At 41.6% G+C, this 27771-nt stretch overlaps 1 protein-coding gene across 1 annotated transcript; it reads left to right on the top strand.

The window, feature by feature from the left end:
* The first annotated feature begins 254 nt into the window (after positions 1-254).
* Positions 255-24702, top strand: LOC117445818 (ceramide synthase 2-like). Its single transcript, XM_034081692.2, has 11 exons — positions 255-319; positions 2118-2294; positions 6706-6823; positions 10113-10231; positions 12013-12070; positions 12258-12308; positions 15117-15209; positions 16909-17037; positions 20653-20759; positions 22270-22426; positions 23544-24702. The coding sequence occupies exons 2-11, from the start codon at positions 2119-2121 to the stop codon at positions 23736-23738; spliced, it is 1203 nt and encodes a 400-aa protein (XP_033937583.1). The 5' UTR covers positions 255-319; position 2118; the 3' UTR covers positions 23739-24702.
* The last annotated feature ends 3069 nt before the right edge of the window (positions 24703-27771 follow it).

Genomic DNA, 27771 nt, shown 5'->3' with positions numbered 1-27771 from the left:
TGTTTCATAATGTTCTAAAAATGTTAGGGCCCCTGTCAGTCACGGGCCCGTAGAATCGTCCTAACTTTCACCCCTTACCGCACTCCCGGCCAGAGCTCTGCCAGCATGCTGTACACCACCATGATCCCTGACGGTACATCATGTTTTGTCTGCTAATGAAATTATTAGCATACCATGCTTATCTCATGCAGGGTGACAGGGACCTGACTGTGGTGACCATGGGTGGTGACAGGTTGCGTCAACAGGCTCCCCTCCTCTTCCTCCTCCTCCCGCTTCTGCTGCTGCGGTGCCTCATTCTCCATCACAGACGCGTGGACAGGTAAGCGCAATGGCGCATTTATCTACTGTTTGGAGTAAAAACAGGCAGGTTTACAAATGTTTCTGACATATCCAAAATGTAAATTTGTCTCTTTAACTCGAGGCTTCCTGCTGCAAGACTTCATGGATTATTATAACTCATACGCGTGTTTTAGTGTATAACCTGCCTGGTGTGTCCTGTAGATATAGAGATGGATTGCTGCAGGTGTTTCTCTGTTTGACTCGATGTTATGGTTTGTGCAGCAGCATGGAAGCTATCATGCTGTACAGCTGTAATCATTGTGCCGCTACAAGAAGCAGATTTTAAACTCGAATCGATCTGCTGGGGGGTATACAACGAAGCAGGATTTTCGCTTAGCAGGGAAAACTCCGGCTTTCCGGTCCTACGAAGCGGGTTCTCTTTTTAGCAGGCTAGATCTCCATGGTAACTTATGTTTAGCGGCTAACCTGGTCGGGACCAGGTTAGGTTACAGGCGAGCTCAACTCAGTGAAAGCACCGCCTGCTGACCAATCAGAGCTCAGTGTGCGGAGTTTAAAGCGATCAAGTCATATTACAGGAGAAAGGAAATACAGAAAAACTGCCGTTGCAGGAAAGACGGCCGGCAGAAATCACCGACTGTGTGAACGTGAACATTAATAGAATATCACCTCCATCTTCAGAGCAATCTGACTATTATAACATTAGCGTTAAAAAAGCTTACTTACATATCTGTCACAACATAAGTAACCGGATCAGAGTAACATTAAGTACAGTCCGCGGCACATCACTTCATAATGTATCATATTTTCTTATCTGAGTCAGCTGAGCCGTATCTGGCCGTGCAACACTCACAGTGTCACATACTGTATGCAGAAGGATTATCTGTCTATGTCTGAGTGTTTATGCATTTGTTTCTGTGTATGTGCCATCGTGTGCACGCGAGCATTTAAGTGTGTGTGTGCGCGCGTGTGTGGTGTGTGCGTGCGTGCGTGTGTGTGTGTGTGGTGTTTTTGAGAGTACTTAAAGTCATTCATGCATTAAGGCTGCAATGTTCAGGTGTTGTGAACTCGACTGTTGTGCAGCCTAGTATGCTGCAATGGGGTTCCTTGTTGTTAACTCTAACCCTTCCCGGTCAAACTAATGGATATACATGGCGGTTTAAAGATAAAACTAAATTAGTCGATTAGGCATTAGTTGATTGGCAGCAACTTTTTCCATTTTCCGGTAAAAATCCCAAATATATTCTGCATTAACTTCTTACATTTTATTCTGCCCTCAAATCAAGCAAATTCTTAGTTGACTATTCAGATCTGCAAGAAATTCTCGATAATGTGTATAACTGATATATGCTCATGGATTCTTAGAAAGAAATAATTTAGCATTTAAAAAAATGGCTTAACCACAACATCTTGGACGATTATGTGTAACGGTTATTCGACATATCGACCAAGAATGGCAGTCCTACTGATAAGGATAGGAAAGGGGATTAGCTGCTTTTCTTAGACATATACTGTAAAATGCTAATATGTGGGGTGTTTACTGTCTGTCAGATACGAGGAAATAGAAGATAATCTTTTGAGCTTTTGAATTGTTAAGTCTATCCCTCACTATTTTATAATATTTTCAAGACTATCAATTAATCAATTAAGAGCAAGACATTGGGAAAACAAACTGCAGATTAACAAATTAATTTAAATCAATGTAAACAAGAGGCTGTCTGATCTTGAATATCCTGGCTGCTGTTTAGCTTTAATATTTATGAGGCATCAATGTTTAAACGGGTCCAGTTCTGCTCACATGAAACTCCTCCTCTCCTCAGGATGGAGGACTTTTTTAACGAGTGGCTGTGGAAGGAGGAGTACTGGCTTCCTCCTGGCATCAGCTGGCAGGACACTGAGACGAAGGAGGAGGAGGGACGCTTTCCTCGGCCCAGGGATCTGCTCTTCTGTTTGCCCCTGGCCGTCGCCTTCATCGCCCTCAGATATGTCTTCGAGAGGTGAGACAAAGCTGGGCCGTGAAACTCACAGACGCAAGATATACCTTTTCTCTGTTGTCATTATCTTTGACGTCTGATGTGCTTAACTCGCAGTAAGTTTTCAATGTTTACGGTGGATATGTGTGGGGATGTTAAACGCATGTCATGTTTTGGCCACTAGGGGTCTCTTAATCCGACATTAAAGGTCACTATAACGGCCCGTCCACAGCGGCGTGCGTTGAAGCTTCCAACGCTGACGTCACTTTTAGCCGAACTGCATTTTGGGAAGCGACGTGGAGCGTTGCTGGCGTTGCTCGCTTCAAAAGTTGAGCAATGTTCAACTTTTGACGACTCGATGGAGGCGTCAGCCAATCGAATCATATGCCAGTACAAGCTCTAGCCAATCAAACCGCTGCTTGTGTGTCTGGGGCGGGAGATTCATGTGATTGGTTGTTGGTCGAGTGTCAGACACGCCCGCCGGCAAGCGTCAACGCACGCCGCTGTGTGGACGGGCCGTAATGCAAAATCCACTTTTTCATGTCTCTTCTACATCAACATGTGTCCCCTCTTCTTCATGTCTCTTCTACATCAACATGTGTCCCCTCTTCTTCATGTCTCTTCTACATCAACATGTGTCCCCTCTTCTTCATGTCTCTTCTACATCAACATGTGTCCCCTCTTCTTCATGTCTCTTCTACATCAACATGTGTCCCCTCTTCTTCATGTCTCTTCTACATCAACATGTGTCCCATCATGTAATATTTTCCTATTAGCCGAGTTATCCACAGAGGTGTCCTCCTTTACAAACAACTGGTGATTAAAAAATAATGAAAACACTGCATGAAGGATTTTCACATTTAAAATCACTGTTTTTCCAATTAAGCCTGGTTACTGCTAACGTCTGAACACTTAACATTCTGGCATCTTATGACCAGAATCCTTCATCTGTTCACAATATATACTTAAGCAACCCAATTCGAATAAGAGTATTGTTAAAATGTGGCTTTAAAATGGATAAAAAGATGCTTACCCAAAGGGTCCATAATTAGGATGGCGTAGTAATTATGATTACAGGATAAAACCAAACAAAATTACAGATTTCTCTCATTTTAATCGTGCTGGAAACATTTACACAACATTTTATTGCAGAAATGTTATATATTATGTGTTTAAATGATGAATAATTAATCAAACGAGTAGAGGAAACAGTTAAGCCTGATGGGAAGTCCTCTGAGTCTGTCCCCTTGGTGAAAGCACATGTTTAAACACATTGTGTGTGTCTTATTTCACCCTGGCATTGGATCCTGCTGGTTTCTGCCTGCTAAGCTGCCTTTGTAGCTCAGCAGAATGGCTCCTTTACCCTTTATTAGGGCTCCAGAAGATATATCAGACCTGCAGTGGGAGGTAGGCATCATGAGTGGACAGTTTTATCTGCTGACTGTGTGAAAGTCCTTCCTCCTCCCACAGGGCATGCTAAATAACGTGATATGTGCGTCAAAGGAAGAGAAAGGGAAAAACTGTGATGGTGGTGGTGCTTTAGTTGATGTAGGTCTAAAGCACTAGTAGTCGGCTTGACTTACTCTTAATTGCTACTGATCCTTTGAGATTCAACCTATATAGTGGTGCAGGAATGAGTCCTAAAACCTGGAAATTAGTTAGCGTTTTACTTCGTCCAGTGCACTTGTCTTGAAGTCAATTTTATGTAAGATCTGTGGTTAACAAAAGCGGAAGGGATTTGAACATTTTGTTCTACGACATAAATATGTCAGTTAATACCCCACTGGTGAATTTTAAAAAGGCGTTTGCTATCAAGTGTCCAAATGAGACGACTAAACGTCATCATGCGCAACGTTAGCCGCCTTTAGCTTAGCGGTGGTGACGTGAAGTCATGTGACCGTGCTGTAGTTCCTTTATAGCCCAACATTAGCCTCCTTTAGCTTAGCGGTGGTGACGTGAAGTCATGTGACCGTGCTGTAGTTCCTTTATAGCCCAACATTAGCCACCTTTAGCTTAGCGGTGGTGACGTGAAGTCATGTGACCGTGCTGTAGTTCTTATAGCCAACATTAGCCACCTTTAGCTTAGCGGTGGTGACGTGAAGTCATGTGACCGTGCTGTAGTTCCTTTTATAGCCAACATTAGCCTCCTTTAGCTTAGCGGTGGTTACGTGAAGTCATGTGACCGTGCTGTAGTTCCTTTTTATAGCCAACATTAGCCGCCTTTAGCTTAGCGGTGGTGACGTGAAGTCATGTGACCGTGCTGTAGTTCCTTTATAGCCCAACATTAGCCACCTTTAGCTTAGCGGTGGTGACGTGAAGTCATGTGACCGTGCTGTAGTTCCTTTATAGCTCAACATTAGCCGCCTTTAGCTTAGCGGTGGTGACGTGAAGTCATGTGACCGTGCTGTAGTTCCTTTTATAGCCCAACATTAGCCTCCTTTAGCTTAGCGGTGGTGACGTGAAGTCATGTGACCGTGCTGTAGTTCCTTTTTATAGCCCAACATTAGCCACCTTTAGCTTAGCGGTGGTGACGTGAAGTCATGTGACCGTGCTGTAGTTCCTTTATAGCTCAACATTAGCCACCTTTAGCTTAGCGGTGGTGACGTGAAGTCATGTGACCGTGCTGTAGTTCCTTTATAGCCCAACATTAGCCACCTTTAGCTTAGCGGTGGTGACGTGAAGTCATGTGACCGTGCTGTAGTTCCTTTATAGACCAACATTAGCCACCTTTAGCTTAGCGGTGGTGACATGAAGTCATGTGACCGTGCTGTAGTTCCTTTCTTTATAGCCCAACATTAGCCACCTTTAGCTTAGCAGTGGTGACATGAAGTCATGTGACCGTGCTGCAGTTCCTTTATAGTCCAACATTAGCCACCTTTAGCTTAGCAGTGGTGACATGAAGTCATGTGACCGTGCTGTAGTTCCTTTATAGCCCAACATTAGCCACCTTTAGCTTAGCGGTGGTGACGTGAAGTCATGTGACCGTGCTGTAGTTCCTTTATAGCCCAACATTAGCCACCTTTAGCTTAGCGGTGGTGACGTGAAGTCATGTGACCATGCTGTAGTTCCTTTATAGCCCAACGTTAGCCTCCTTTAGCTTTTAGAAAAATGTATAAGTATTGTAAACATTTGTTTGCCACAGTGTATTTTCTGCAATATTCCAAAATCAAATCCCATTGAAATTGCCATGCTTACTCCTGGGTCTTCCTACAAAAATATGAATGAAACAGCCTCTTGTATAGATATGACCAACTACTGGGTGTTAATCAGAGAAAAGCCAGATGGGAAAACTTGAATGTAAATCCCCAGTTGTGCTTATTATGAGAATCCTGCAGAAGCGTCTGGAGACGTTTGAGAAAATGTCAAAACACCTCCGTGCATCTTAACTATGAGATAATGACAACACCTGAAAATGCATCACGATCAATGTCAGTTTATACAGTATTTTAGGTTGTATCACCCAGCTATTGGACATCATATGGAAAACGATTAATGCAGTGTCTATTTTTCTAGTTTATTAGTATCCAGACATACTGTCACGATCTGTCTGTGTTTTGTTTTGTCTTGTCTTTTTCTGTCTTTGGTTTCCTGTTTTATTTTGAAAAGTCTTCACCCCTGTCTTGCCTGTTGCTTTCTGTCTGTGTTCCCTCCTGTCTGATTACCCGACTGTGTTCACCTTGTGTCCGTGTGTTTTCTCCTCCCTCCTCATCCGTCTCTTGTTTCTTTGATTAGTCTTGTGTGTATTTAAGTTCTGGTTTTTCTGTCTGTCATCGTTAGTTCCTTGTTTGTCTTGACTGTGTTCACAGGGAAGAGTTCTGTTTCATTTAGCCTTGGAATAAAGGTGTTTTTGCTGTGAAACCTGCGTTTGGGTCCTGCCTGCTTCGCTCATTCCTGACACATCATTCATTCAGTCATTGGTAGTCATAAATGTTTTAGTATCTTTCTGTATTTTATTGTTTGTATTTTTTGTTGCATGGTGTGAAACAGAGAGCCAGCAGCCGTATTTTTTAACCACAAGTGAGGCGTGTGGCTGTTAAATGTAAAGTAAATGCTTGACAGCAAAGGAAACCTCCCTGTACACTTAACTAGTTCTCCCGGTAGTTGAACAAGAACTGAACGATGGAGACACACGATAACTGATCAGTTAGATAACGTTAGCACGCTTCCTCTTATCAGCCTCGGTATCATCTGACCTAAAGTTCATGTAACTGAGACAGGTTCTGGATATATCTGAGGCCTGTAATATATTGATGAAAAACAGTATAATAGGAGACCTTTAAATCATATCTAATAGTATAGTGCTAATAATATAAGTGTAGCCTTTTCTTCATGTGGAGCTGTGCAGAAATACCCATTTATAATTATACTCCAGTTAGCTGTACTGTAAAGATTGACGTTTTTTTTGAAGAACCATGTTTCCTCTCCTCTCCTTCAGGTGCTTCGCAGACCCGTTGAGGAAACTCTTCGGTGTGGAGGAACGGGTTCGGGTTCGAGTCGTTCCCATCCCGAAGCTGGAAACCTTTTACACACAGAACACCCGGTTACCTTCACAAGTTAGTATTGATGTTCTGGTTTCACTGTATTTGAAAATCCCAGTCGGTAGGGGCTTGGACTGTGAGCCGCAGGGTCGCCGGTTCAAGTCCCCGAACAGACCTAAATATGGAGTGTGGACTGCTACTTGGAGAGGTCCCAGTTCACCTCCTGCCCTGCCGTGGTGCCCTTGAGCAAGGCACCGGACAACCCCCTACCCCCCTCACTCCCATTGCTCCCCGGGCGCTGTACACTAGCTGCCCACTAGAGGCTCCTAGTGCTAGACTCCTGGCACTAGGATGGGTTAAAAGCACACTTCACTGTGTGCTCTGCATGTGTGAGCATTAAAGAGGGCTTTCATCCCTCCGATTCTATTCTATTCTATTCTTTGTTTTACTCTCAGTCGTCAAACAGGCTGTCCTAGCTTACAAATAACTGTAATCCCTAATTTTATCTAAAGTTTATTCCAAAAAACACATTTACTCATATCTCCTCTTTTGTGTCTTTTAATTTGCAAAGTAACCTCTTTAGGCACCGAATCACCTCAAACATAGTCCTAACTGATGGAATAAAGTCATACATGTCATGGTCTTTTAATCCTTTGTTAACCAGATGTATTCACTACACACGGACAGACAACAGTGGGTTATATTTGTGTCCAAAATGATGTCCCCTGCAGAGATGCTGTGCGTCTCTGTTGAGCGGATGCAAAGCCTATCATTATGCGTGTCTCTGAGGGAATGAATAGCCAGTTGTGGGCTAACGCTGAATGTGGATCAGTTAACAAAAGAAGAGAGATGTACCTCGTGCTGAGTGAAGGTAAAATGATTAGTCATGATGCAGTGTGAGAACATGTGACTTCCTTTCAACGCCTCCATTATCAGTGTGCTGCATGTCCTCATCTCTTATCACTATCCCCAGGCATCAAAAAACACGACAGCATTTCATAACTGTAAGATGGCAACCGTTTCATGATGCAGAAAAAGTCTCCTTTTGATCATGTGTCTTGATTGATTTGGACATGTAAGGAAGGGACATGATGTGTCATGCCAGATGGAAAAGCCTCGCCCTGTTCTGTGCTGTTTGTCATGTGTGTTTGCCATGACTTATTTGCACATGGTCTATCTCCCTGCGGTGTGGTCTCGTAGCAGCCGCACCTGTCAGATGTTGTGTTGACGTGTAAATACCTGACCATAGGAAAAGCAGACAAAGTACATAGTTCACTTATTTTGACAGTAAGATGAAGGCGGCTGTGGCTCAGTGGATAGTGTGCTGGACTTTGAATCATAGCAAGTTCGAGTCCCACTGCAGTCAGCATGTCGTTGTGTCCCTGAAGACACTTCACCCCAAATTGCTCCTGTGCCCACAGTACTGAATGTATGTAAGTCGCTTTGGATAAAAGCGATAATGTTTCACTTAAGAGGAAACCGGAAAAGTGAAGCCAACGTGGAAGTGCTTTAAACGTGCATTCTCTCTAACATCCAGCAGGGGGCGACAAAAAGAAGTCTGATTTTAATAGAAAGTCTACTATGAGACAATCCCTTGAGTTCTCACTTGATTTATTACTTCAGGAACATTTTTCTGATGATTTTTGCTCTCAATCTCTAGTTTTTGAGTCTTTTCAAAACAGCATGATGTTCATTCTGCACAAGCATGCTCCTTAATTGGAGTAAAATAGGCGATTAGGCAGATGTGGTTAACTGGCTGGGCAACTTTATGATTTACAGGTCGCTAAACACACACGTTGTTGTTTTGGTGTCTTTATTTTGTCAGTGTTTAGTTGTATTTGTGTAAATTCTGATTGTAGAAAAAGCAGATGCCAAAAAACAAGAATGGTGGAGACCAAAATACAAATAGCAGGATTCAAAACCATTATCCTTAACTGGGGGCAAGACACTTCAGCCCAAAATTGCTCCTGTGGGGATTGTCCACAGTACTGAATGTATGTAAGTCGCTTTGGATAAAAGCGTCTAACAAGTGACATGTAATGTCATGACGTAATGGTCGAAATAGGAGTTAAATATACGGTCTATGGTTGCACATGCAGTAAAGTTGGTTTCAATGAACGTCCTTTGATACAACACAGCTGCACTACAACCCTGAGAATGCAGAAAGAGATGGCAGGGTTGTAATCTTGTCATCCCATTTATCACTGTGGGATTCCTCCTTTTGACAGGTGCAATATACAGATGTGTGATATCCATCTTCCTGTAATAAAATAGTAACACACGGCTGTCAGCGTGGAGCTGAGGCTGGTCATATTTTCACATATATCAAACGAGAAAAGAGAACAGCAGGCAGCATTTAAAATGTCTGCTGTTGTGCAACATTAAAGTCTAACAGTGTTTACCAAACTGTGTGTTAGTATCAGAGATGGCAAAGGTACACACATCCTTTACTCAAGTAGAAGTACAGACACTCGTGTTTAAAATACTCTGGTAAACTTAGAAGTACTGACTAAACTTCTTTACTCAAGGTATTTGAGTTCAACATGTAAGAAGTAGAAAGTACAGGTATTTGTGTTCAACATGTGAGAAGTAGAAAGTACAGGTATTTGAGTTCAACATGTGAGAAGTAGAAAGTACAGGTATTTGTGTTCAACATGTGAGAATTAGAAAGTACAGGTATTTGTGTTCAACATGTAAGAAGTAGAAAGTACAGGTATTTGAGTTCAACATGTAAGAAGTAGAAAGTACAGGTATTTGAGTTCAACATGTAAGAAGTAGAAAGTTCAGGTATTTGGGTTCACATGTGAGAAGTAGAAAGTACAGGTATTTGAGTTCAACATGTAAGAAGTAGAAAGTACAGGTATTTGTGTTCAACATGTAAGAAGTAGAAAAGTACAGGTATTTGTGTTCAACATGTAAGAAGTAGAAAGTACAGGTATTTGTGTTCAACATGTAAGAAGTAGAAAGTACAGGTATTTGTGTTCAACATGTAAGAAGTAGAAAGTACAGGTATTTGTGTTCAACATGTAAGAAGTAGAAAGTACAGGTATTTGAGTTCAACATGTAAGAAGTAGAAAGTACAGGTATTTGGGTTCAACATGTAAGAAGTAGAAAGTACAGGTATTTGAGTTCAACATGTAAGAAGTAGAAAGTACAGGTATTTGGGTTCAACATGTAAGAAGTAGAAAGTACAGGTATTTGTGTTCAACATGTAAGAAGTAAACGTAAAAAGTCGTCAGAAAATAAGTAGTGGAGTAAAGTACTGATACCAGAAAAATGTACTTAAGTACAGTAACAAAGTATTTGTACTCCACTACTTCCCACCTCTGGTAAGTGTGTATGTGTGTGTCCTGTCTGTGTGCAGAGTGACGTGTTGAGCCTGGGGAAGCAGAGCGGTCTCTCTCAGAGGAAGATCCAGACCTGGTTCAGACACCGGAGGAACCAGGACCGACCCAGCAGGACCAAGAAGTTCTGGGAGGCCACGTGAGTTTGTTTTTTTCCTTCAGGTATCTTCAGCGAGATATGTAGAAAGTCTCATATTCCGAATGACTTATTTCAAATATAACGACCTCTACCGTTACAGAAAAGATGACAGCCATGTTTCAAGTCTGAGCTGAAGATTTATGTTTTTCCAAATGAGAATTACATCTGTAAAAATTCAGCGTTTGAATGAAACTTTCATATTCATGTATGTATACCAGAGGTGGGAAGACGGATCACAACAAAGTCTCAAGTTGTAGCCCTCTCTGCTAAAGTCATAATTCAAGTCATTCGAAATTCTGAACATGTACCCCAATTTGAACTTCCTCAAAGTTAATACCGTCACTTTATTAAATCCGTATTGATTTTATTTTCCATGAAAACTGCGCCTTTGGATTTTCCATGTCCTCATAGGCTTCCATGGTTCCACGCATGTCACTTCAAATCATCCACACATGAAAACAAAACGTGGCTTTCTCAATATGAAATATAGAAAATCATATGTTACATTAATCCTTTTAATTCACCCGTTCCATGTCTTAATGAAGCCTCTAGGAAAGAGTAATCATTATTAGTCAAGTAGGTCCAAATATTTATATATTCGAAAAAAGCTTAAAAAAGCAGCAAATGCCTCCTCTACATCAACACGTGTCCCCTCTTCTCCATGTCTCTTCTACATCAACACGTGTCCCCTCTTCTTCATGTCTCTTCTACATCAACACGTGTCCCCTCTTCTCCATGTCTCTTCTACATCAACATGTGTCCCCTCTTCTTCATGTCTCTTCTACATCAACATGTGTCCCCTCTTCTCCATGTCTCTTCTACATCAACATGTGTCCCCTCTTCTTCATGTCTCTTCTACATCAACATGTGTCCCCTCTTCTTCATGTCTCTTCTACATCAACATGTGTCCCCTCTTCTTCATGTCTCTTCTACATCAACATGTGTCCCCTCTTCTCCATGTCTCTTCTACATCAACATGTGTCCCCTCTTCTTCATGTCTCTTCTACATCAACATGTGTCCCCTCTTCTTCATGTCTCTTCTACATCAACATGTGTCCCCTCTTCTTCATGTCTCTTCTACATCAACATGTGTCCCCTCTTCTTCCTGTCTCTTCTACATCAACATGTGTCCCCTCTTCTCCATGTCTCTTCGACATCAACATGTGTCCCCTCTTCTCCATGTCTCTTCTACATCAACATGTGTCCCCTCTTCTTCATGTCTCTTCTACATCAACATGTGTCCCCTCTTCTTCCATGTCTCTTCTACATCAACATGTGTCCCCTCTTCTTCATGTCTCTTCTACATCAACATGTGTCCCCTCTTCTTCCTGTCTCTTCTACATCAACATGTGTCCCCTCTGTGGAAAGAGACTCTGAAAGTTTCAGGAACAAAGATTCTCTCTCTTTTTGATCCATTTCTATAAAAACCTGTCTGAAAACGAGCTGATCAGATTCGGGCCACTTTATGATGTCATAACGATGTGTTGTCTTGGTAACCATTAGCCAATCAGCAACCAAGGTACCCCCCCCCCCCCCCCCCCTTATCACCTGAATGTCCTCTAGAGCACCATTGAGTTCTTTGTAACCAAATGTCTCTCAGAGGGGCGTGGGGAGGGGCTCCTTGTTTTCATCTAAAGTAACAGACAGAGAATCAGCACTTTGGAAACAGGGCTGAAACAGAGGGGATTATGGGTAATGCTGTAAAATAGGGGACCTTTAACTAATTCACAAATCGTATTTATCCCACAGCCTCTAACATATGATGGTGTTTGTTTGTACAGCTGGCGTTTTGTCTTCTACCTCGCGTCCTTCACCGGGGGGCTCGCCTCTTTGATTAATGTAAGTCTGCCTTCAAAAAGCACCCTGATCCCAGTCATCGACACGAAGTGAAGCACCAGCAAGGTGTTGGATTTATTATTTAAAGTGAGGAGTAAAATAAACAAGCAGTCATTTATTCTCATTCCATAATCCCACATCGTGTCAAAGTCACGTTCTGCATGACGCTGAGGATGTTTCCATGTTACAGACTCCCTGGCTCTGGGATCCCAGCGAGTGTTGGAGAGATTATCCCAAACAGGTGAGCAGAGAATAATGTGGTTTAAAAAAAAAATATTTGTTAATATGAACTGTCAACAATCAAGCCTCATAAATTAGGTGACATATTGTTATCGCTTCATATTTTAGTTTATCTATTGATTAAGTCAACAGGCCGAACGTTTGCTTGTTTCAGATTCTCAATGTGATTTGTTTCTATTTTAAATGTTATGTGACCATTGGTTTGACAAAATACACAATTGTAAAGTCATTTTGTTATTCTATTTAAAAACTAAAGAAAATGTGAAAAATAGTTATAGAATAATAATTTGCTTTTAAAAACACACTTTTAACATATACAAATAATAATAATAGATTCATTTTGTATCGCGCCTTTCAAGGGACCCAAGGCCGCTTTACAGGGTGAACAAACAAACAAGAATTTTAATAAAGTAAAAATTAAATAAATATCAGTAGGAGTGGAAGCAGGGGGGACTGAGATGGGGTCAAAGGCCATGGTCTCTCTAGGTCAGGGGTGTCAAACTCAAGGCCCGGGGGCCAAATCCGGCCCGGACATGCTATTTACCCATAGCTGGGACAGTGGTTGGCAGGCGCCAGGGCATGTCCACACACCGATGGGCTGCGCGCCTTGCCTCTGGGGCCCACTGTTGCTCCGAGATCCCCTACAGTTTAGCTTGTACGGTACCCAGCTACCGTGTGTGGCCACGAGGAGGCACTGCAGGAGTCTTGGCGGTGGAGCGGCTTTGTACCAGCAGAAGGAGACTTACACACTCGGCTCCTCTTTTCACCCTCCACGAGGAGGGCTAGCCGGCGGCAGTAGCTGAAAGCAGAGTAGCAAGCAGAAGCAGCATGCACTAACTACAAGCACTACCACCGCAGATCTACTGCACTACGCAGTGTGTACACACACACACACACACACACACACACACACACACACACACCACACACACACACACACACACACACACACACACACACACACACACAAAAAGTCCACGGTGAATATATGTGTATCTAAAGTTGAAACTACTGCAACAACTGTTTAAGGTACAACAAGGTGCATCTATCCAATATATTACACTAAAAAGAAAGTTCAATATTTGTTTAAACAATATTTATAATATATCTGTGCTGTTACCATACTGTATATAATAACATATCACAGAAGGAATCCATTTTTCTACAGAAATACTACTTTTACTTTTGAGACTATCGGTTAATTTTTTCTGAAAATACTTGTGTACTTTTACTTTTATTTGGGATTTTGACATTATTGTATTGGTAGCTTAAGCAAGGGATGTGAATACTTCTTCTACCTCTGGACGTATCATATTTATTTTTAAATATTTGTATTGAAGACACATAGAAAAGACATTTGGTACAAGTTACAAATGTTCAACAGTTCAAAGCCACTAGTGTTCAGCTGAGTGCCCTGCTGTAGTTCGTTTATAGCATAACGTTAGCATTTTGCTTCTTGCGACTAGATTTACGATTAGAAAATTATAAAAGTAGAGTAGACATGTGGAGATTATCCGGCTGAACAAAACGTGATCCGTCTCTTAAATGTGTTTCAACCACAGACCTTATTTCCAGCTATTTTCCAAAATCCTATGGAGAAATTGCATTGCGTTTTGGCGAAGGAACCGGAAGGAGTTTACTTCCGGGGTTTAGGACGCGTCACTGTGGCGCTCTATTGGCAAGCCATACATAGATAATCTTCTCTTGAAGGTGTACAATATTTAAACCACAATTATAACCAAAACAGACCATGTAGCCAAAATGTAAGAGAGTGGACGTATAATAGAGATTTTAATCGGAGTGAAAAACGATTTCCCCTCATAAGTTGGTACTCTTCATCCACTCACTTTGAAACTCTTTTTTTGAAAAGCTAATATCTCCAGAGGCGTGATGTTAGTTTAACCTGCGGGGTCACAGCCTCCAACAGAAAACACTTTTAAAATGCGATGCTGCATCTCCGTGTATATCTGCGGTTTGACAGATTACAGCCTGCAGGCAACACTGTTCAAGTATTCCCTCTCTGTGGTCTTGTGATGGAGAGAGAGGATGTGTTTGTAAAGGGTTAACCCCCCCCTCAACTACCTACTATTGCAGTGATTCTCAAATGGGGGTACGCGGACCCCTAGCGGTACGTTGGGGTACTGCAGGGGGTACGTGAGATTTAAAATAAAAAAATAAAAAAACCGTTAATTAAAAAAATAATCTTAGTAAAATAAGTTAAAAGTGGGGTAGGACGTCCTTACAGAGCCCCTCCTCCAACACACACGAACGCGCACATGACGTCAGCAGACTGGTGGAAGTGGCCGCCTGTTGCTGGCGAGTCATTGAAGTCCTGCTGCAATGCACGCCCAATGACGGTACGCCCAATGACGGCACGAGATACATTTGTGCGTGCACGAGATGGAAGGCTGACAGACAGGGCGGCACTATATTGTAATTATTTATATAGGCTTTTTCGATCAAAAATGTTCGGGGTCGGTCAGGGGGTACTTGGCCGAGAAAATGTTTCAAAGGGGGTACACTACTGAACAAAGTTTGAGAAGCACTGTACTATTGTGTTGCTGCAGGCAGTGGATGCATGAAACACAGGTTTGTTAGTATACCGTATGTTAGTGAGGGAAATTTGAGAAAGCTGTTATGTACCTGTAGAGATTTAGAAAATGTATGCCTGTGTAGAAGCTTTCTAAATACTAGTGTGCACTTCTAAGCCGACACAAATAAGCATGCTGATGGAAATGTTTCTGCAGCCTTCACACACATGTAATGATAGATGTTGACATATTGTTTCTCTCTCGCTCTCATTCTGTAGCCCGTGGCCGACGCTCATTACTGGTATTACATGTTGGAAATGAGCTTCTATCTGTCGCTGCTTCTGTGCGTCTCTGTGGACGTCAAGAGAAAAGTGAGTGACACACACACACCTAAAGTTTTTGTGATCGAATTTGTATTTACTTATTTAAGGCAGAAACACAGAACAACATGGTATAATAAACATACATACCATGTAAAGCAGGGGTGTCAAACTCAAGGCCCGGGGGCCAAATCCGGCCCGTAGCTTCATTGCATGTGGCCCCACAAGAGCTTGCAAAGAATATAATATGTTTATTATACGGTTACATGCCGATTTACAGAAGCACGTTGCCCATAAACTACATGTCCCACAATGCATCTCAAATTTGACTTTTTTTTCTTCAAAATTTGACTTTTTTTCAGAACGTTGCTTTTTTTTGGAAATGTTACTTTCCCCCCAAATTTCATGCTATAATTTTTTTGTTTTGACTTTTTTTCCAGAATTTGGCTTTTCTTTTTAAATCACTTTTTAAATCATTTTGTGACATTCTCACCGAAGACAATTATTTGCCCTAGACTCTGCTTTCAGACGTAGTTAATTATGAAGTTATAACCCTATCCCATAATAATCCAATGCAGAGGCAATAATGTAATATAATACATTATTTTATATATATTGCATTTTTATCCATCCATCCATCCACCTTCTCCCGCTTATCCGTGGTCGGGTCTCGGAGGTAGCAGTTCCAGCAGAGAGCCCCAAACTTTCTTTTCCCTGGCGACATCAACCAGCTCTGACTGGGGGGTCCCAAGGCGCTCCCAGGCCAGCGAAGAGATATAATCCCTCCACCTGGTCCTAGGTCTACCCCTTGGTCTCTTCCCAGCTGGACGTGCCTGGAACAGCTCCCTAGGGAGGCGCCCAGGTGGCATCCTAACTAGGTGCCCGAACCACCTCAACTGGCTCCTTTCGACGCGAAGGAGGAGCGGCTCAACTCCGAGTCCCTCCCTGATGACCGAACTTCTCACCTTATCCCTAAGGGAGACGCCAGCCACCCGGCGGAGGAAACCCATCTCGGCCGCTTGTATCCACATTTTTATATAGTCTTAAAATTACAACCGGCCCTTTGAGTGCAACCATAATTCCAATGTGGCCCGCGATGAAATTGAGTTTGACACCCCTGATGTAAAGGACCATGATGTGTATGTAAACACCTGTTTGTCACATGGTTTCCTCGGCATGTCCTCTCATTTTGGGAGGCTTTCATCTTTTAGTGTGTTTGCTTGGTGTAATCCCATTGTTGCAGGATTTAGAGATCAGATAATAATACACTGGATTATCTTCTATTTCATCACTTGCTGTACTTTCCTCTGATTTTAAATTGAGTGTGGCAGGATTTTCAAATGTAAAGACTAGTAACAGATCAGCATACTGTAACAGTCGTAGAACTAGAATAAGAAACGGATTAAACCCAGACGTATACAAGAACATTTATGCTCTTAACTCCTCAGTTAGACTTTGCTGCATTGCTAAGACACTCTTTATGCAGAATGTACAGTAAAGACTTAGTCCAACATTCACACCACACACATCGATGTACTTCAGATGTTTCTCATGGTTTAAGGGAGTTGTAGATGCTGCTGCAGCTTCCTTAGGAAATGTCTCTAAATTCAGCGCCAAGATCTAATATCAGACAACATGTAAATCTGCCTTCACCAGACACAAGACCACAACTGCTGAATTACTAGTTATGCTGCAATACACTTTGTGGTGTGTGTGTGTTCATGTGTGTGTGTCCGTGTGTGTGTTCCAGGACTTTAAGGAGCAGGTCATCCATCACATCGCCACCATTTTCCTCATCGGTTTCTCCTACTGTGCAAACTTTGTGAGGATAGGCACTCTGGTGATGCTGCTGCACGACTCGTCCGACATCATCCTGGAGGTAAAACACAACACTGTGGGAAGTGATTAGGGAAGGACATATCATGCACATTTTGGGGTTAATGCTTGTTTTTTGGGGTTCTATTATTATTATTATGTATTTATTTCAACAAGGACCATGCATACATGTTAATGTACAAAGACATTCATCTCAGAAAAGAGAAGATATGATTTATGCCAGATTTGAGCTAATTTCCATCTGCAGTCCTCAGGTACATGACATTCAACAAACACTGAAGACATTGCATAATCTCTATCACACAAACAATTATAAGACATGATTTAAGTACAGGTCAATAAAATAATACATAGTTCCTTTAAAATATAATATTACAATACAGTTCAAATTGAAATACTATATGGTTATATCCTTTTATATTCATTTTATCATTCTGTCTGTCTGAAAACTACATATTACCGCCTGCATCGTTAAGCCCCTCCCCCTAAAGAAACCCAGTCTGCTCTGATTGGCTTCTGAGAATAGTTGCAACGGTCGTTTTTGCAACTTGTTGGCACATTATTTGCAGAGAAAGTGCTATGGTCAGCAGAAATGTTACATTTTGCTTTAAAAATAAAAATAAATAATGTGTGGCAGTTTTTTAGTTTGTAAACAACAACAACAGTAACTCGGATTTAGATTCAGATTCTGTTTTAAATATAAAAAACATAGACCAAAACTAATGTAAACACACATCGTTTTTTAGAAGTGCACATCTAAAAAGTCGTCATATGGTCCTGAGTGTGTAAAATCCATACATTTCTCAAAAACTTGCAAATATCATATACTCATTGTCCTTAAGTGTTTTATTTTTGAGCTTTGAGCTTTTAAATCAGGGGGGTCAAACTCAAATACACAGTGGGCCAACATTAAAAAATGGGTGCTAGTGGAGGGCCGGACTGGTTCAATGTTTATTGCAGAACTTATTGAAATGAACTTATTGCACATATTAAACCTGGAACTAACAACGCTTAAATGATTGCCTATAAAAACAACATTAAACATTAAATAATCAGTTGCATTCATTTCTTATGGCTCTATCTGCAGCTTCTCCAGAGTCATTTCTTATGAGTACATTTTCCCAGCTTCAACAAAACTATTTCCCTCAAAGAGAAAAACTCGAGGGTCTCCTCAGCTCAGAGCCTGAGTCCAAACATTGATGAAAATAAAGCAAAAATAAAATAAATAAGAAAATAAAGCATACTAATAGTGTATTACAAATGACTTGCAAATATTGAACTTTTCAAAAGTAAACTAACATACCACCGTAAGTATTTGCAAGTTAATATATTTTTTAAAAGTACAATGAAGTACAAATTAAGAAAAACGTATATTAAAGTGCACTTTTTATAAGAGTACATAAATACACTTCTAATTAAGTGTATTTAAGTACTTGTTATTAAAGCATACTAATAGGGTATTACAAAATAGTAAAAAAAGAATTGTACTTTCGATAAGTATACTTAATGACTACTATAATTGCAATTCAACTTTAACTTGCAATTCACAATACACTTAGTTTCAAGTACACTTTTAATAAGCACACTGAAATACCACTTTAAGTATTTCAGAAATAGTATATTTATATTTAGTACATTCAAATTGAACTAAATGACATCTATTTTGAATTATACTTTTTAAAAGTACATTTTAAATATACTTTCAATTAAGCACAAAAAGTAGAAGTATACTTGTATACAATTTTGTATACTTACATTATATTTCTAATACACTAAAGTATACTATTTTTTTTACCTGGGTAAAACATTGCGTGCAATATACCGGCGGGCCAGATCTCATAGGAATTAGAAATTATCCTGCGGGCCGAAATTAAATCCACCACGGCCCTGATTTGGCCCCCGGGCCTTGGGTTTGACACATGTGCCTTAAGGTTATTTGTATAGCTACATTTAAATTTGATGTAAATGATATTCTTTAGCATCCTTTTTTAATGCTAAATTGATTCTTAAAAATCCTTATTTATTCTTATATATTTCTTTTTGTACCTACTTTGCAATTTATTAGTTTGGATTGTTGACCACCAGATACCAAAGCTAATGTCTTGTATGTGTAAACGTACCTGGCAATACACTTGAAATCCAACCTACTTATTTTCTTCTTCAATATGAAATGTTGTAATCTTATTTGATTTCCCTTGTTTGTCGGTCGGTAGGCTTTCCAGACACCAAAGTGTATGTGCACAAGAAAAAGTATTTCAGGATGTGTTCCCTTTTAGTCGGAGAGAAAGGAAGGAAGAAATATACTTGTGTGCAACACTTTGAAAAGCCGTTCACAGTACCTTGAATACAGCCTTTGTGTTTCTATGGAGGAGGTTTTCCTTTCCTTACACCCTGACACTTTATTAACTGAGCTGCTCTCAGTGAAGCATTATTCTGATCGAGACCCTCGGGAGCCGGGAAAGTGTTACCTGCCGGTGTCAGAAACAATGGCTGCTTTGTCCTCGGGTTTTATGAGGCTGATATCACAGGGTGTAACATTTCACTGATGGTATCTGAGGATAACCACCGTCACTCGGAGCGGGGGAAATATGTGGAGCGGGTCACATGACCTGGGTGTGGTCTGATAGAAGCAGAGATGGTAAAAGAAGTACACACATCCTTTACTCAAGTAGAAGTACAGATACTCGTGTTTAAAATACTCTGGTAAAAGTAGAAGTACTGACTAAACTTCTTTACTCAAGTCAAAGTAAAGAGGCTTTGAAGTGTACTTCAGTAAAAAGTACCCATAGCTAGCAGCTGTTTTAAAGAGTACCTGACCTCCCTTTATATTAATAGAACAATAATGTCATTGTTAGCTAATGAATGTTTCCATGCTGAACAACGGCAACATGACAACGTTTTCATTGGTCCCTCTTCTTTAGAGAAGACCAGGAAGTGATGGATACACGGATCGTGTTCAAATCAATAGGCCCTGTGCAAGATGGCCCCCCAAACAGCATCTTGCACAGGCCCCCCAAACAGCATCTGGCACAGGGCCCCCAAACAGCATCTTGCACAGGGCCCCCAAACAGCATCTTGCACAGGGCCCCCAAACAGCATCTTGCACAGGGCCCCCAAACAGCATCTTGCACAGGGCCCCCAAACAGCATCTTGCACAGGGCCCCCAAACAGCATCTTGCACAGGGCCCCCAAACAGCTAGAAATGGCCCTGATAGAATCTGTGAGAGCTTGTGTAGTTTGTATTGATGGGAATTACGGCTCTTTGAAGGTTCCTTTCCGAGAGCCGTTCAAAAGAGAATTTATTTTTGTAAGGGGGCGGGGTTAATCGGTTTATCTGCAAAATAATCACCAGGATAATGATTGCCACAAATCTACTTTTACTCACAGAAAAATGTATAACTTGCTACATCTCCCAGCCAGCCAAAGTACTCCTCAAGCAGAATGCCATCATCTACGGCAATTCAGGAAAGTAAGTTCCTGTAAAGGCGAGTGGATTTATAGCAGGCAGTGAACCAACGATGAAAAGAACGGCTCTCACCAAGTACGACTCGGATCCCTTCGTTCGTACCAAAGAGCCGTTCAAAAGAATGGGATCGTTCCCCAACGTAACATCACCAGTAGTTTGGTAAACTAACCGACATGTTGTTACTTCCTACAGTCTGGCAAGATGTTCCACTACGCGGGCTGGACGTGGCTGTGCGACCCCATGTTCATCGTCTTCGCTCTGGTCTTCATGCTCACCCGGCTGGTGGTGTTTCCCTGCAGGTAAATCATCATGTGGTTTAACAACATTTAAAGTTCAGAAATGTGCATGTTTTTTTTCAATTTTCCAACCTGATGTTGAAATTACTTTGAATTCTTTAGAAGTTATCTTTTTAAGTGGTCATTGGTTTGCAATCTACTTTAAAGAGTCCTCCCCTGCTGATGTTCAGGTGTATATCAGTATGTAGTGTCTCTACTTTAAAGAGTCCTCTCCTGCTGATGTTCAGGAGTATATCAGTATGTAGTGTCTCTACTTTAAAGAGTCTTCTCCTGCTGATGTTCAGGTGTATATCAGTATGTAGTGTCTCTACTTTAAAGAGTCCTCTCCTGCTGATGTTCAGGTGTATATCAGTATGTAGTGTCTCTACTTTAAAGAGTCCTCTCCTGCTGATGTTCAGGTGTATATCAGTATGTAGTGTCTCTACTTTAAAGAGTCCTCTCCTGCTGATGTTCAGGTGTATATCAGTATGTAGTGTCTCTACTTTAAAGAGTCCTCTCCTGCTGATGTTCAGGTGTATATCAGTATGTAGTGTCTCTACTTTAAAGAGTCCTCTCCTGCTGATGTTCAGGTGTATATCAGTATGTAGTGTCTCTACTTTAAAGAGTCCTCTCCTGCTGATGTTCAGGTGTATAACAGTATGTAGTGTCTCTACTTTAAAGAGTCCTCTCCTGCTGATGTTCAGGTGTATATCAGTGTGTAGTGTCTCTACTTTAAAGAGTCCTCTCCTGCTGATGCTCAGGTGTATATCAGTATGTAGTGTCTCTACTTTAAAGAGTCCTCTCCTGCTGATGTTCAGGTTCATATCAGTATGCAGTGTCTCTACTTTAAAGAGTCCTCTCCTGCTGATGCTCAGGTGTATATCAGTATGTAGTGTCTCTACTTTAAAGAGTCCTCTCCTGCTGATGTTCAGGTTCATATCAGTATGTAGCATCTCTACTGGGACATGTCTCCATGCTTTAATGTTCAAAAAGTTCTTTATTTTTCTCACACTGCCTGTGCTGCAGCACCTCTTTTCACCCTCTGTCTGAAACCAGAGCCCAGTCTGCTCTGATTGGTTAGCTTGCCGGCTCTGTTGTGATTGGTCCACCACTTAGAGATGTCCCGCCCCTTAGTCTATCACATACAGTACAATGTGTTGGAGCGCTAGCCAATAGAAGACAAGTGTTACATAGTATACAGGGATGTTAGCCTTTCTAGACTATTTACATGCACTAGAACCCATAAAAGACACTACAGGGAAAACCCTTAAAAGTAAGATAGATAGATATTCTCTTTAAGAATCAAATCAGGTTTTATTTATATATATGTCAGGAGTCGTGCTCCGCTCTGACTAGAAGGCCAGGGGGAAGAAGTGAGTTTTTAGTGTTGATTTAAAACCCCCTAGGGTCTGGGCCGACCTCACGTGGAGGGGCAGAGTGTTCCAGAGCCTGGGGCAGCTGCTGCGAAGGCAGAAGAACCCCCGGCTTGTGTTCAGGTCAACACCGACACTGACTGTTTCCTCTTGTGTTCCAGAGTGATCCACTCCACCTTGGTGCTCTCCATGGACTTCTTCCAGCCCTTCTTCGGGTATTACTTCTTCAACGCTCTGCTGTTGGTGCTGCAGGCTCTGCACGTCTTCTGGGCGTACCTCATCCTGCGCATGATGTGGAAGTTTGCGTTCATGGGCAAGGTGAGAGGAGTGCAAATAACTGTTTAATCGTGTTGTATTTTTAACTCCCTCCACTACTTAAGAAACCTAACTACCGTACTTGTCGGACTATAAAGCGCACCTGTATATAAGCCGCAGCAGCTAAATTGTCCGTCTGTCTTGCTCTCGTTCTGTCTCTCGGTTCCACTTTTACTTTGGCGCGCTACCTGTCTCACTCTTTTCCGGCCTCCAGCTTTTCCTGCTGGAGCCCGCCGCTTAAAGGTGGCGGGCGCGGACCGGTCATAGAGCCCATAGGGTTAAAGGTGGTTAATTTTAGTAGTGTATTACAAATGACTTGCAAATATTTAACTTTTCAAAAGTAAACTAACATACCACCGTAAGTATTTGCAAGTTAATATACTTTTTAAAAGTACAATGAAGTACAAATTAAGAAAAACGTATATTAAAGTGCACTTTTTATAAGAGTACTTAAATACACTTCTAATGAAGTGTATTTAAGTACTTGTTATTAAAGCATGCTAATAGGGTATTACTAGTAAATTACTAGGGTATTAATAGTAAAAAAAGAATTGTACTTTCAATAAGTAGCCTATACTTAATGACTACTATAAGTATTTGCGATGTAGTACGTGTAAAATCCATAGATTTAGGAGGTTCCCTAGTGGCCGTTAGCTGTACAAACAAAATGGGGGGGAAAAGTCGCGGCTTATAGTCCGAAAAGTACGTACTTACACATACAGTATATTAATGTCATTGCCCTTTCTTTACATTAATCATCTAGCCGTTTCTTTAACCGTATTTCCCACAATGCACTACTATAACAGTAGACAGGTTGATTATCTTCAGCTTCCTTCAAACAAAAACAAACATGGCCACTACTCCTCAGATATCATGCTAGACAGATAACTATGACATTTTAAAAAGTCTTTTGATTGATAATTGCGTGTTTTGTTTTTTAAATTAGCAACGTTGGCTTATTTCTCCTTTTCTGTTATTGTTTTTCTACTTAGAGCTACTAGACGGGTGGTCAGCACATGGCTTATCTGGACTCTATGCACATAAACCAATACATTAAAAACAAAAGCAAAGTTGATTAGAGTCCATTTGGCACTCAACAATTTCAATCTTTTCTTCACAGGTGGAGCGTGATGAGCGTAGCGACGAGGAGAGCGAGGCGGACGATGATGATGAAGAGGAGGAGCAGGAGGAAGAGAGCAGCTGGGACCAAAGGAAAGGAACGATGAACTCCAAACTGGCGTCGCTCGCTGACAACTGCGTCCTGAACAACCTGACCAACCAGAGGAGCGTCAGCCGGCTGCCCAAAGCCAGATAGTGGAGGAATGATTTCCCTTCAAGTCTACTGTAGATATTATCCTTTCTGACATATTGTAGATACACTTGGCTTGTGTACGTCCAACATGGTCCACCGATGATTTCAGATCAACGTAGGTCTGCATCCTGCTTATTTAAAAGGGTTTTAAATAGGACGAAGAAAAACTACGATTGTAAATCTCAGTATGAGTTTAGGAGGAAGCACCATCTTTACACACTGTACACTAGAAAGATATATTTGACAAAACGAGGACACATTTCCTTTACAGAAAATAATTCGTCAATTTATGCTTTTTCTTATCAGAATCAGAAATCCTTTAGACGTCCTAATTTTTTTTAAATAAGACTATTGGCCAAGACCAAGTCGTGTTTATCTTTTAAAGACCTGGAAAGGGTTATTAACGCCTTTGTTACCTCGAGACTGGACTATTGCAACGCTCTGTACGTGGGTATGGACCAGGCCTCAATTAGACGCTAGTCCAAAATGCAGCTGCACGTCTTCTGACTGGCCACAAAAAGCATGACCACATCACCCCAATTCTGGCCTCAGACTGGCTTCCAGTTCGGTTCAGAACTGATTTTAAAATCCTTTTATTTGTTTGTCTAAATGGGCTGGCTCCGGCCTATACAGCTGAACTCCTCCGCTACACCCCAGCCAGAGCTTTAAGGTCTGCTGACCAGCTGCTGCTGATAGGGCCCAAGACCAGGCTCACAACCCGAGGGCACCGAGCCTTCGCAGCAGCTGGCCCCAGGCTCTGGAACACTCTGCCCCTCCACGTGAGGTCGGCCCAGACACACTTCTTCTCTCTGGCCTTCTAGTCAGAGCGGAGTATGACACCTGACCTTTGTTACCTGTGTTTTTGTTTTTTATATTTCTGTCGTAAATTATTGTCTTTCATTGTGATTGTAGTAAAGTGTTTTTATTACATGTAAAGCAGTTTGGCTCGACCAAAAATTGCTTTTAAATGTGCTATATAAATAAAACTTGATTTGATTTAATAAAGGGTTTCTGATTCTGATAAAAAAGAAAGCATACATTTTATTGTATTATATTACTTTGTTGTCAATGTAAAAGGATACAAGTTCTTAAACTTATTGCGTTTATCTTTCTTTATCAAGGAAAACTATTTTTTTTACCGCACAAAATCAAACTGGTTTAACGTAATATGTTTTATAAAGTGCAGAATTCAATAGTAATTCGCTCCCACAGCTTTGTGTCGATATGTTTGATTGTGTAAAGACTATTAAGAATATTGATTGTAGTAAATATGTTGATAAGCCATTTTATGTCTATTTTCTTGCGCAACCGGTCATTGCTGTTGTTGCATAAAGAAGATTCGCTAAATGCTCTTGCAATAGTTGCTTAAGGATGATAAAGATATTCTTCTGTTATAGGATTTAATGTTGTCAGTTAAAGGGGCCCTATTGTGCTTTTTGGGTTTTCCCTTCCCTGCTTTTGAACATTAAAGCATGGAGACATGTCCCAGTAGCAGGGACGCGGGACGGGGGGGTGCTGAGGGGGCTGCAGCACCCCCATCCGGAGAGTTGTAACTACAACGCCAAAAAGTTCACTAAACAAATCAATACAAAAGTTTTATTTTGAGTTACTATTTTTTAGTTAGCATTTTAGTGTAAGCAGTCTATAAAAAGCTTCACTATATAAGAGAAAGTGATAATGCGGTGTGCTTCTTCTGTTGCTCTGCTATAGAAAAGAAGCTCGTCAGTGCAGACACTAGCCTCATCCCAATACCCCTCCTCGACTCCTCTCTTCCCCTCCTCTGGAACTGGAAGATGAGTGGAAAAGCGTCACATAAATGTATAAGTGCTCACAGCTCCGTGGGAATTACTATGTGCAATTCATTTCTAAAAGGCTTTCACATTACTATAATTATATTTTTATTTAAATGTAAGCTACATTTTACACCAAAACAGAACATAAAATCAGGACCAGCCATCATACATTGAATTCCTTGACTAACAAGAGAAAGATTCATTCATTTAAATAAATATTTAACAACAAATGGGCCGGTTCTAAGGGGTTATTCAGTTAAGCCCGATGAGAGGGGATACAGCTGTGCACATGTCATCATTAACAGACGTCGTTTAAGAGTGACGTTTGAGTGAACGAGGACATCCCAATTAATACCTGAGGACTCCTCTGTCCTCGCGTCACCTCCTTGTGTCCCTCGCTCGCATCTTACGGAGGCGGAGCTAAGATGCAAGGAAGGGACGCGAGTGAGGGAAAGGAGGAGTCGAGGAGGGGTATTGGGATGAGGCTACGATCAGGGATGGGAGTTTTGTGAAAGCAGGGTTTAACAACTGGCGAAGCATTTAGGGAGCATGAGAAGTCCCATCAACACACAGGCCGTCAACAAACTGGCAGCATTAAAACGAACAGCGATGAATGCACTGCTCTCACAAGCTGTTGCTAAATGACTGCATTTAATATGACGTTATTATACAGGGCCGCCCCTCCCTACACGGCGATCACGCAGACCCCTCACTTTGCGGAGGGAGCCTCCTCTGAAGTGCAAACGCGGCGCACATACAGTGTAGCGTGCCACAGTTTCGCCGCTGTGAGGCTCCACTAGCACCCGCACGCACTACATGCTGATATGAACCTGAAAAAGGCAGTATAGGGCCCCTTTAAGATGATTTCTTAGAAGAGATATGGCGCCCCCTAGTGCACAAAGAACGTATCACTCCCCGTGTCTTAACATAAATGATGCCTTTAGGGAGAAATGTATTGCTCCTAGAAAGATGTACTCATACTATGTGTGTGTTTTGTTTCATTTCTTGTTATGTGAAAAGCAGCATGATTGTTAAACAAAAGTTGCGTTAAGGTTTGCTCTGCTGGACTTTAGTTTGTTGTGCCTTGGCTGCTGTTTTTTACACTTTTTTGTGACAAGTTCTGTGTGTTAGTAGGATTCTCTGAGCAACAAGAAATTGTTTAAATGTTTTGCTTTAAATGTTAGTGAGGCTGGTAGTGAATCGAAAGTAAGTCATGATGTATGCAATCAGATACTGTTACGGATGCTGTTTGTCTGCTCATTAATCTGCCTGTGAGTGTTTTCAGCTGTGTGTGTGTTCATGTAAATGAGCTGTGTGGTTGCGCCAACATCATTGGCTGCCCATCTCCTGGTCCGCCTCTGAAGATGGGGATTGGATTGACGTCGTCCAATCGCAGCGCACAGCCGGCGCACACCTGCTGGGGAGGAGTACAAAGGCTGCGGACAATCATCACTCTGGAGGCTCTGACATGTGGACAGACGCCTCTCGCCACTTGCGCTTAGAGAATTCTGTTAACTGGTTAAACTTGTGTGATTAGTAGTGTCTACAGTAGCTTAGTTAGAGTGTAGAGTAGTTTAGTTAGTGTTTAGAGTAGATTAGGATGTTGTGACTGTTGCCTTTTAGTTTAGCTGTGTTTTGTGTAGACTCCCTTTGTTAGTTGTACCACTCTTGAAGTGAGGTTTTGTTTCGTTCTCTATTTAGTATATTAGTATGTATTCTCCCTGTATGCCTTTAGACTCCTTTTGAGTCCTCCCTTAGTTTGGTTATCTGTCAACCTGTGCCCTTTTGGCCCTTTTGTTTGTTTCAGGCTGCCTGCCTGCCATTTTGTTACACCTTGCTTTATAAATAAATCACCTATAATTATACTAATCTGGTCGTGCCGTTTCCCGTTTGCACCCCCCTAGCCAAGTGCGAACGTAACACATGGGTATTAGTGAAAAGTGTCTACAAAGGTCAAATGCTTTATAAAATGATTGGTCGGGACGTTGTGAGGCTCGCTGCTCAGTGTGCTGGCTTACTGGTGTGGTTTCCGGGTCGGCGATACAGCGAAACTCATCCTGAGCACACAAACACGCACAGCCGAAGTCAAAACAATAAGTGTGGCTTGATATTGAGTAAGAAAAAGGTTTATAGCGCTGTGAGAACGGGTCTGCGGAGAGCGTTTCTCCGCCATCCCAACTCGTCTATTACCAGCCAGGGAGCTCGATGCAAGTCAATGGGACTCCCTGCTAGTTGAAAATGTA

This window comes from Pseudochaenichthys georgianus, chromosome 4 (assembly GCF_902827115.2).
Source record: "Pseudochaenichthys georgianus chromosome 4, fPseGeo1.2, whole genome shotgun sequence".
In the NCBI taxonomy this organism is placed as follows: domain Eukaryota; kingdom Metazoa; phylum Chordata; class Actinopteri; order Perciformes; family Channichthyidae; genus Pseudochaenichthys; species Pseudochaenichthys georgianus.
Note: the sequence above shows the minus strand (reverse complement) of the source record. Positions and strands in the feature narration are given on the sequence as shown.